We start from the raw sequence: 11,695 nt of genomic DNA, 5'->3' as shown, positions 1-11,695 counted from the left end.
TCTCAAAATATTGATTGTTCTAAGGACAACCATGCACCATAAAAATGGCAGGGCAACCTTACTAGAACAAATAGAGAAACTGAAGCTCAAACTAATAAAGAGATAGCAAGAGGTAAATTACAGAAATATAAATCTAAACTATTACAACATTCCCCACTGAGCTTGAAATAAAATGATTACAATATTCACATCCACATATACATCCCACAAATGAATAATTAAAGATATGAAATATAAACCACACAACCACAAAATGTAAGGGATTATAGTGGTTCGCCTGTGTGTACACCAACTGTTAATAAAAAGCCACACAGCTACTCCACTCCTAACATCCTCACACAAGGGATATCAGCGTTCACTATCAAAGATAGGTTTTCTAGGTTCACCCAAAACCTTCACAATTATGTCTTTCTCTATGGGCTTACACAATTATAAAAATCCCTCTTCTAAGTTTTCCTGGCTCTCCTCAGATAACCAATACAATGAGATTTTTCTGACAAATCCTAAAAGAAAACTAAATGAAAGTAAATTATATAAACATAAAATACCTGAATTTCTCCTTCCTTGTAGAAGCCCAGAAGAACCAAGTTGGAGTAGAGATTTGAATGTCAAAGTTCAATGTCCAATACTCACTTTGTAATGGTTATAGGTTTTAATAGATTTTAAATTAAACCAAATGGGGCTAGCTCTAATTGATTTTGATTCTAGAAAAAAGAAAAATGAAACTTCCTCTTTTTCAAATTAGATTAGAATATAAGAAACAAAATCAATTTTAAAAGCTAAAGAAAGAGAATATTATACATGCACACTTAGCTTAAATGGAGCACAAACTTATCTCTCAAAAGGCTGAATTAAATTAGCTTGAATTTCCTATTTTATTCTGAGATTAGTGCTCTATTTATAGGTGATCAAATCATGTCTTCAACTGGTCTAAAGATCTCTACGACTGGTCGTAGAACCAACAGATATTTAAAAATTCAGGTGTGATAAGATCTGGCGGTTTCACGACTGGTCGTAGGTGGTCTACGACTGGTCGTAGGTCTCCTTCGACTGGTCGTAGGTTGATCACGACTAGTCATAGCTAGCCGAATTTCAACACTGTATTTTGAGTCGTAGGACTACGACTAGTCGAAGAAATAGTCAACATTGTTCATACAACTAGTCGAACAGTCCTTAAGACTAGTCGAAGGCTAACAGAAAATTTTTGAATTTTACAACAAACTTACGATTGATCCAGGAAATTCTTAGATAGGTTGAAGCAGTGCTAGCACTAGTCGAACAAAGTCCAGGACTAGTCTTAGAACAGACTAAACTCACTTATATAAAACTAATGAATTATGTATCCAAAATGGCCTACTCTAAAGGTTAACCTAAGGTCAGTCATACCTCAATAGTGAAGTAAGGATATTGAAACTTAGAGACGAGTGACCTTTAAAAGTAATGAAGCTTGAAGTCTTGATGCAGCTCAAACTTGAAAGCTTCTTGAGATCTTAAGGTTGAACTTGAAAGCTTCTTGAGATCTTGCATTATCCTTGTCTTAAATTAAGTCGAACAATCTTAATTTCTTGAGTCTTTACTTGTGAACAGTGCTTGTCAATCAAAGCTGATCTTGAGTAAAGCTTTGTTCTTCACATATGAAAGCTTCATAACAGTGTCTTTGGCACCACAAATTTAACAATAAAAAGGGGCTATAAACTATAACACTTACACTGGGATCCTAATGTTGCGTGGTCGGTTGAGATGGGGTGTGGCCTTCCCGCTTAAGTGAGGGGGCAATTGCTAGGCTGAGTTTGACCAGCTCATAAATGAGTCTACTATCGTCGAGCCTTATTGGTGATTAGCGGTCCACAGGTAGGTAATGAGGTCTCTTACACTCGTTAGACTGTGTGGCTAGGAGAGTGGCAGTCGGCTGGTAGTGTATTTGACCCCGATGGATTCCCTACAATGGAATTATATTGACATGTGGACTTAAATGAGGACTGACATTGATTGCATTATAGCTTGCATTGGCATTGGCTATGTAGGCCTCTTGTGCATCACTTTGGTATGGCCCTCGGTACTCATGTGTTGCATTGGATAGCCTTGGTATGGCTTATGGCATTCATACTTAGTATAATAGAGCCTTGGTATTGCTGTTGGCATTAATGGTATTCATGGTTCATGCCGCATTTTCGCATTTTCTGATATTGCCTTCCCAGTACTGGTATTGCACACACTTACACCACCCTCTAAGCTTTCTATAAGCTTATGTACGATTGATGCATGTAGGAGATTCTAGGCAGTAGCTGCAACTGAGGAGGAGCGAGGTGCGTGTCGAGGACCATTTGGAGTCACCGTTATTTAGAGCTTGTATTCTTTTCCTTTTAGCCATGTATCTTGTATAAAGTTTAAATTCTTAGTGGATCTTGTAATGTGTTCCTGTAGTTATTTCCTGTGGTTACTATGTTATGATCTTGGGTATGCTCTTATGGATTGGACTTATGTTATAGAAATCCTCCTTGTAGGATCCTAGGATTGGAACCCGGTGAATGGGTGCCATGAGCTGAGAATGGGGTACTACGGAGGCTGTCGGCGCCAGAATCGGCTAGCGGGATTCTTGTGAGTTCTGGTCACCGAATTTGTGGTGTGACAGTTATTGGTATCAGAGCATAACAAATAACCTACGAAATAACTCAGGATAACATCACATATCTACTACAGGGTTAGGACAAGTAGTGTCCCGAATGTGTATCCTTTTGATTTGGTTTTCTGATGTCCATTAGTCGTGGACACCTTTGTTGGTTTTGTAGACTATGCCGCCCGGGTGTGGTACATGAGAAGCTCGTGGTGCTCTAGATGCTCGAGCGACCCGAGCAAATCCCGCTTTAGTTATTGAGGACTCTATTCCTGAGGTTGTGATTACACCCCCAGTGGCACTTGTTCCCCCACCTGAGCCTGCCGTACCCATTCTTGAGGCTCCCTCTGTACCTGCGCCTCCGTCAGAGGCCAGTGCCGCCCCCGCTTATCCTATGATTCTAGTCGAGGGTGAGCATTTCCAACTGATGATGCAGGCTGTCACTACTGTTCTTTAGGGGTAGACCCGTCATCCAGTTTCTAAGACCGCTGAGCAGACTGAGCAGTTGCTAGCGAGCACACTACTTCTTGAATTTAGGAAGTATGATCCCCCGCAGTTTTGGGGTGAGCCAGACCCATCTGCAGCTGAGTTATGGCACTCCATAGTGGAGAAGATCTTCGACACCATGCGATGCACCAATCAGCAGAGGGTTCCTTTGGCCATTTTTCCTTCTTCAAGGTGAGGCGTGACTTTGGTGTACTTCAGTTTCCTGGATGGCCAGGCAAGATTTTGTTTGGACGTGGTAGGAGTTTGTGGTTAGTTTTAACCAGAAGTTCTTCTCAGAGGATATTCGTGAGCAGAGGGCTTTAGAGTTCGAGACCTTAGTGCAGGGTGATATGTCAATGTCTCATTATGAGGCACGTTTTGTTGCGCTATCCCATTTTTCCAGCTATCTTGTTGATGATGAGAGGCGGAAGGCCCGCCGTTTTGTGAGCAGCTTGTGTCCCGCCCTCCGTAGCCGCATGGTACGACGTTTGTTGATGACGTTCGACGAGGTCGTGCATAGGGCCTTGGTTTATGAGGAGGATTAAGCTATGTCTCAGAGGTTCAGAGAGTAGAGCGAAGATCGGAAGAGGAAGGCGCCTCCGGTAGCTCCCATCCGCATTAGCACCGGCGACATAGGGTTTGTTCAGGATTTACACCATCAGCAGCATAGCCATCTTCATTCTCTTCACAGCCAGCAACTCCTTCTTATGGACCATTTACTTGCATTTTCTATGGTTGTGGGAAAACAGGGCACCGTAGGTACGAGTGTCCTCATCCCCAGCAGCAGTAGCAGCGACCCCAGCATCAGCCTCCTCCACAGTAGTAGAGGCAGCAAGGTAGGCCGCCACAGTGGCTACAGTAGTAGTAGAGACCACAGCAAAGGGGACATGCACATCCCCCGCAAACCCAGGGCCGAGTATATGCTGCACTGCAGGTGAAAGGTCAGGACCCTCAGTCTTCAAACTTGCTTCCCTTGCCAGCTCAGGGCAGAGTCTACGCCGCTTGGCAGGAACTTCAGTCATCTTCTGGAGGAGTAGTTGAGGGTATTCTTCTTCTCTCTACTTGTATTGCTCGTGTATTGTTTAATTCTGAAGCATCCCATTCATTTGTGGCTGAGGAGTTTTGTCGATCGACCGGTCTTTCATCGGAGTCTACACCTAAGGCCTTATCTGTTTTGACTCCCTTGGGAAAGTCCGCAGTTTTGAGCTGCCTCTGTTCATCTTATCCTATCTTAGTTGGAGAGATGTTCTTGCCCACTGATTTGTTTATTTTGCCAATGGCTGAGTATGAAGTCATCCTGGGTATGGATTGGCTTGTCGAGTACCATGCTGTCTTGGACTGTACCACAAGAACAGTCACGTTTTGCATACCCGGCTTGCCTATGTTCCAGTTCGTTGTCGAGCCTAAAGGAGAGCTGCTCTCGAGTTTATTTGCCTGTGTTGTTGAAGAGTCAGTGGCTAGATGTTTTGAGCAGTTGCTGATCATATGCAAGTTTCCAGATGTGTTTTAGGAGATCCCGGGTTTGTCATCGCACTGACAGATAGAGTTTTAGATAGGTTTGGTGCCCGGTGTTGTGCTTATTTTCAAGGCCCCATATCGTATGGCACCGATGGAGTTGCGGGAACTGCAGGAGTAGTTAGATGAGCTGTGAGAGTTGGGTTTTATTCGTCATAGCAGTTCACCATAGGGAGCCCTGGTATTGTTCATGAAGAAGAAGGATGGCTCATTGAGGCTCTGCGTGGATTATCGTGAGCTCAACAAGGTCATTATTAAGAATAAATACCTGCTCCCGAGGATTGATGATTTGTTCGACCAGCTGCAGGGTGCTCAGTTCTTTTCCAAGATTAACTTGCGCTCTAGTTATCATCTGATTCGGGTCCGAGAGGAGGACATTTTGAAAACAGCTTTTCGAACTCGCTACGTCACTTTGAGTTTCTGGTCATGCCTTTTAGGTTGACCAATGCACCTATTATCTTCATACAGTTGATGAATGAGGTCTTTCGGCCCTACCTCGGCCAGTTTGTTGTAGTGTTCATCGATGACATTCTACTGAATTCGAGCACTTAGGAGGACCATGAGATGTATTTACAGATTATGCTTGAGACCCTCCGTGCCCACCAGCTGTATGTGAAGCTGGAGAAGTGTGAGTTCTGGCAGGAGGAGGTGAAGTTCCTCGTTCACGTGGTAATGAGGGAGGGTGTCGCTATGGACCCCTCGAAGGTTGATGTAGTGTGTCAGTGGGTCTAACCCATAAAAACGTTCGAGATCCGTAGCTTCCTTGGTTTAGTGGGATATTATCAATGATTCATCGAGGGTTTCTCCCATATTGCAGCACCGCTGACCTGGTTGACACGGAAGGGCGACGAGTTCCTCTAGAGTGATGCTTGTGAGGAGGCATTTTTGGAGCTGAAGGACTACCTCACGTCCGCTCCTGTCCTCACTCTTTCTGATGGGAGTGATGGTTTTGTTGTTTTCACTAATGCCTCTGGAGTTGGTTTAGGTGTTGTTCTGATGTAACACGGGAGGCCAGTGGCTTATGCCTCATGTCAGCTTAAGGTTAATGAGCTGAACTACCCCACGCTTGATCTGCAGTTGGCAACAGTTGTCTTTGCACTGAAGGTGTGGAGGCATTATCTCTATAGGGTCATGTTCGAGCTTTTTTCAGACCATAAGAGTCTGAAGTATTTGTTTTCGCAGTCGGAGCGGAATATGTAATAGAGGTGATGGATGGAGCTCCTGAAAGATTATGATTTCGACCTTCAGTATCACCCGGGCATGGCAAACGTGGTAGCGACGCGCTCAGCCATCAGCCATGAGGCCTGGTGGCCAAATGATGGATCATGAATGGAAGATGCTCGAGGATGTATCAGAGTTCGACTTTGAGTTTGGCCTGCAGTCCTCTATTGTTCACCTTTCGAGCCTGTCACTTCAATCCTCTCTTGTCGCAAGGGTGATTGAGGCTCAGTAGACAGATGAGTCGTTACAGGGATACCGAGTAGAGGCAGCATCCGTGGAGCAGTCAGACTAGCAGATTAGTTCCGGACGTGCTAGTGTTATGTAGAGATTTGATGATTGAGGCACACTTATTGAGACTTACGATCCACCCGGGCTCCACAAAGATATACAGAGATATAAGGAGGTAGTATTTCTGGTCAAGGATGAAGCGCCAGATTGCTAGTTTTGTGGCTGAGTGTGATACTTGCCAGCGTGTCAAGGCTGACCACTAGAGACTCCCTGCTCCTTTGCAATCGTTGAGCGTTCCACTCTGGAAGTGGGAGCACGTGTCGACTAATTTCATCATGGGCTTACCGAGGACTTAGCGTGGTCACGATGCCATTTGGGTTGTTATCGATCGTCTGATGAAGTCGGCACATTTTATTCCGATGCATGTGACCTGGACATTGGATCGACTTATGAAGGTATTCATTAAGGAGATAGTGAGACTGCATGCCATTCCAGTTTCGATCGTTTCTGATTGAGACCCCAGATTTGCGTTTTAGTTTTGGAGGAGCTTTCAGCAGGCAATGGGGTCTACTTTGCAGCTCAGCACCCTTATCATCTGTAAACAGATGGGCAGACCGAAAGGGTCAACTAGATCCTTAAGGATATGCTCAGAGCTTGTGTGATTGACTTTGCGGGAAGTTGGGACGAGCATTTAAGCCAGGCTGAGTTCGCATACAATAATAGTTATTAGGTGACTATTGGCATGGCTCCTTTTGAGGCACTATATGGCAGACCATGCAGATCTCCTAGTTGTTGGACCGAGGTTGGAGAGCGTCGTCTCCTAGGTCCCGAGCTTATGCAGCAAACGTCATAAATTGTTGATATTATCAGGCAGAGGATGCTCATAGCTCAGAGCTGACAGAAGCATTTTGCTGATCGTTGGTGTCGACCCCTTGAGTTTGTAGTTGGGGATATGGTGTATTTTAAGGTCTCGCCTATGAACGGCGTAGTGCGGTTTGGAGTGAAGGGCAAGCTTGCCCCAAGATTCATTGGACCTTTTGAGATTACCGGGCATGTGGATGCTGTGGCCTATAGGCTCACCTTACCTTCTAAGTTGTCTGGTATCCATGATGTGTTCCATGTATCGATGTTGGGAAAGTGTGGGTCATACATTATTCAGTGATTGATTGGTAGCCTCTTGAGGTCTGTGAGGATGCTTCTTACATTGAGAAGCCTATTTGCATCCTTAATTGGAAGGAGCAGGTTCTCCGGACTAAGGTCATTCCTTAGGTGAAGGTTCAGTGGAGTCATCATTCAGAGGCAGAAGTGTCTTGGGAGCGTGAAGCAGAGGTTCGGGAATGTTATCCTCATCTATTTTCTGATTGATTGATTGATTGTATTATATTATGTATTTCCTTGTCATGTGTTGATTGATATACATGTATATATATATATATATATATATATATATATATGATGATGATGTTTTTATCTTCCTTCCCTTGCTTTGTTCTGGTTATGGTAAATTTCGAGGATAAAATTTTTATGTTGGTGGGGAGAGATGTATGACCCCAACTCAGTATCCATTTCGTTCCTCGAGGTCACGCAGTCCTACCAGTCAAATCTCGGCGACCCACAACCTGTATATTCTGTTTGTGGTCATCCTTAAGTTCCATCTTGCTTTCTTGACTCAGATCGACTTGAAACTTATGCCGTTGTGACTGCATCGACGCCACGGTTCCAACACCGTGTCTCATACATGAATCCGACGTGTACATCTTGAGATATTGACCGCACCATTCTTGGCCATTCATCATGCATGTGGGACCCACCTAGACCCATGGGCATGTTTCCCCATGTGTGGGCCCCACCTAGTGCTCTCTTATCTATGATAGCTACTCCTAGCCTAGCCATCATTACTCCTCTTTTCAAAACTCATCATGGGCTTCTTTTTCTCTTTTCTAGAGAGCAATCATGGGATTTCCTCTCTATCCCAAGCAAATCCCTCTTCCCTAAGCTACCATTCTCCCAAGCTAATCATCACTTTGCTAAAAAACCCTTCCATCCCTCTGTCTCTTCTCCCATTTCTCTCCTTCTCCCTTTCTTGCATGGTGGAAACATCCACCACTCCATTTTTCTAGTAACTTCTCCTCCATCTCTCTCTCAATCTCACCATCTTCACACCATCTCCTCCATTAAAACACCACCCTTGGAGCTTTAGAGCTAGTACCTTGAAGGAGAGGGTGGATCTTGAAGGTGGGTGTTACCTATTGAAGCCTCTCTCTTCTTTCCTTTTACATCTCTTTTCTATCATACTTGGGAGTATGTAGGACCCACCAATCAATGGTGGAGGTCATATATGGCTCCATGAAGTGAGGCCAAAGGTCCACTACTTGTATGCATGTTTCTATGGTGGGCCATTCTCCATGGACCCACCATGATGGATTTCCTCTTTGAATCTAGATTATTTGGGTCATTTAGACCTAAGATTCATGGTGGGGATGGCATCCCCACCTTAGAATTTCTTGGATTGTTATAGATTACATGCATGCATGATTTATGTAGATGTGTGGTGTGGATGTGTTGGTGGATGGCTCATAGTATCGGAACCCTCCCCTTTGGCCATGATCTCTCTCTCTCTCTCTCTCTCTCTCTCTCTCTCTCTCTCTCCCCCTCTTTTTCTCTCTATTTCTTCCTCTTTTGCTATTGATGTTGGTGGCCCACTGATGTGATCAGAAAATTCTAGATCCACCAGAATTTTGGGGACGTCCAATCCCACCTGATGGACATCCAGGCCCACCCTGACATGCATGGGTTGGATGGCCCTTAAACCTGACTTTCTTGGAGATCTTTGCAAGGTGATGGGTCCGGAAATTTTATGGTCCATCTAGCTAGACCCCACTTATATTACTTGGGCACAAATCCCTCCAGAACTTTTGTATGGGCTGAAAATTGACAGTATATGTTGCTGTCCATATTTCATGCCCATTTTCTACATAGTTTTTGGGCATTATTTTAGGCCAACTTGTGGAGCTTTTCTCCTTGATTTCTTTGGAGGTTTTCTGAGGTGTGGACCCCACCTTAATTTAGGATGGAGCTTACACCCTCTATCCCTTGATTGAGACCTATGGGATTGGCCAAAGTGGGCTGGACGTCCAGATATTTCTGCACGATCTAGCAGGGTTGCATGTTAGAAATAGACCTATTACACCTTGCTTTTGGAGACAGTGGGCCACTCCAGTGGACTCCAATTGCTGTCCATACATAGGAGCATCCAATCCATCTATTTTTCCCCTTGGGTTGGTAGGCCTATGCCCACCCCATGAGGTGCCAAAGATGGGGACAACAATAATTTCAACAGTAGATTTTTCAGAAACACCTTGCTGTTCATAAATTGTAAAAATTATTTAGCATGTCTAATGACCTCAAAATTTCCCTTCACTTTGGCCCACCTTACTGGGACCGATCATATATGATTGGGGGCCATTTGGACCACTAGAATTTGGGGGACATGGTTGACTAGCAGCCATGCTGGACGTCCCATGGTGGTTGATGTCCAGCATGGGCTAGTCGTCCCACCTTCATTTGGCCCACCATGATGTAATGTTTTATCCATCCTTCCACCCATCTAGTGTGGCCCACCCTTGGAGGGGCATCCATGGTGGGGCCCACCTTGAGTTTATTTTGGGTAGCTATCTAGGCTATTTAACCGCCCACCTGGTTGGGATACCCATTGTTATAGGCTGACTACTAGACTTCCAGTCCAATAGTAAGGCCCATCTGATTTATGTGTTGAATAGCCACTCCCCATGTGGTTGGACCCCCTGTGTATGTTGCTGGTCACCCTGAGAATTTTATTCACTTGATTTTACATATTTCTGGACCTTAACAAGCCCAGAAAGATAAATGGCCTAAAAATTTAGCTTGTTACCTTAAAAGAATGCATTGTTTATGGCTGGAGTTTTAAAGATGTGGGGCCCACCATATTGTGAGGATTTATGGAAATGTTTCATGCTTTTGTTTTCCTGATTTTAAGCTTAATTATTGCATCTTGGGGGCCCGCTTTAATTGGGTTATAAGGACCCTTAAACAACCAGATTTTTAAGACTCCTTGTAGGCCCAAATGGGTTGGGACATCCTAGCTAGGCCCAGTGGATTTATGGGCTATGTCCATCATTATGTTGCGCTGGTTGGGCTGGAGTATGTATGTGTGGTTGGGCCCTTGGTTGCCCACCAAATCAACTAGATTTTTGGGCTAAGGTTGTAAGGCCCAATTGGCTTAACTTGGATGTGATTCTTGCCCATGTGTTTAGGATAATGGGCTGCCCATTAGGCCCACCATAATGTATGGATTTGGTGACCTTATTCTTGGGCCATAACCTTTCATATAGGCTCATGTTATTGTATGTGAATTGGGCCATGTATTTCCCTTTGGACCCATGTGTTGCATATATGCCTTAGGCCGTTTATTTGAGGCCCATCATGTGATGTATATGGTATATATAGCTACCCATTCCTTTTATATTGTTGTACTTTGGTCACGGGCCTTATTTCTTGGTAGATTGTTATTGGGCCACCTCCTTGGGTTAAATGGTGGTTGAATGTCCACATTTATCTACCCTTCTGGGCTCATGTTGGGCCCACTTGCATCTATGGGTGGTTAAATGTCCACCATAGACCCTTGCCGAACCCATTCTTATCATCTAGGCCCATGTCATTGTCTATCTTAGTCTTGTTGGCTACCCTAGGCTATTGGGTCCCCACTAGAGGTTGTGTTCCTTATGGAATTTGTCTAAGTACCTAGACCCTACTTGATTAGGAGGAGACTACAACATCACTGCATGACATACTTACTTATCTTCATGACCCATTCCCACATGCATCATATGTGTGCTTGCTTGAGATTATGATTGGTCATGGTTATGCCATTGGGCAGGATATTATGGTATTCCAAGAGGGAGGGAGTTACCCCTCTCGAGCACATAGGATGCTAGGGACTGATGCATGGTTGATTTGTGTGGTTCATGCATCTGAAATTGCATAGCACATAGATATTCTCCCTCACTTCATCAGGGCTGTAACCTCCACAGGCATATTGTGAATGGCTGGATTTAGACACCAAAAATGTTACCTGAGCATTTAGGGCACTTAAGATGTCCATGGGTGAAAGCCCCTAAATCTTCATAGTACCAGGAGACGCCTCAACGCCGAGACCGAGTGGAAAACATGAGCGCCCGAGTGCCTTTGCCATAGGTCGCATCTCCCACTGTTGCGTAGTCGGTTGAGATGGGGTGTGGCCTTACCCACTTGAGTGAGGGGGTAATTGGTAGGCTGAGTTTGACCAGCTCGCAAATAGGTCTGCTACCGTCGAGCCTTGTTGGTGATTGACTGTCCACAAGCGGGTAGTGAGGTCTCTTACGCTCGTTAGACTGTGCGGCTAGGAGAGCGATAATCGGCTGGCAGTATATTTAACCCAGGTGGATTCCCTACAGTAGAATTATATTGATATGTGGACTTGATATGAGGACTGGCATTGATTGCATTGCACCTTGCATTGGAATTGGCTATGTAGGCCTCTTATGCATCGCCTTGGTATGGTGCCTGGTACTTATGTGTTGCATTACATAGCCTTGGTATGGCTTATGGAATTCA

At 44.6% G+C, this 11,695-nt stretch overlaps 1 protein-coding gene across 1 annotated transcript; it reads left to right on the top strand.

Annotated features, from left to right (window-relative positions):
- The first annotated feature begins 2,792 nt into the window (after window positions 1-2,792).
- LOC131224933 (uncharacterized) lies at window positions 2,793-3,645 on the top strand. Its single transcript, XM_058220371.1, has 4 exons — window positions 2,793-2,808; window positions 2,911-3,024; window positions 3,091-3,292; window positions 3,375-3,645. Exons 1-4 carry the CDS (start codon window positions 2,793-2,795, stop codon window positions 3,643-3,645), a joined length of 603 nt encoding a protein of 200 aa, XP_058076354.1.
- The last annotated feature ends 8,050 nt before the right edge of the window (window positions 3,646-11,695 follow it).

The sequence above is a fragment of the Magnolia sinica genome, chromosome 14 (assembly GCF_029962835.1).
Source record: "Magnolia sinica isolate HGM2019 chromosome 14, MsV1, whole genome shotgun sequence".
Classification (NCBI taxonomy): Eukaryota; Viridiplantae; Streptophyta; class Magnoliopsida; order Magnoliales; family Magnoliaceae; genus Magnolia; species Magnolia sinica.
Note: the sequence above shows the minus strand (reverse complement) of the source record. Positions and strands in the feature narration are given on the sequence as shown.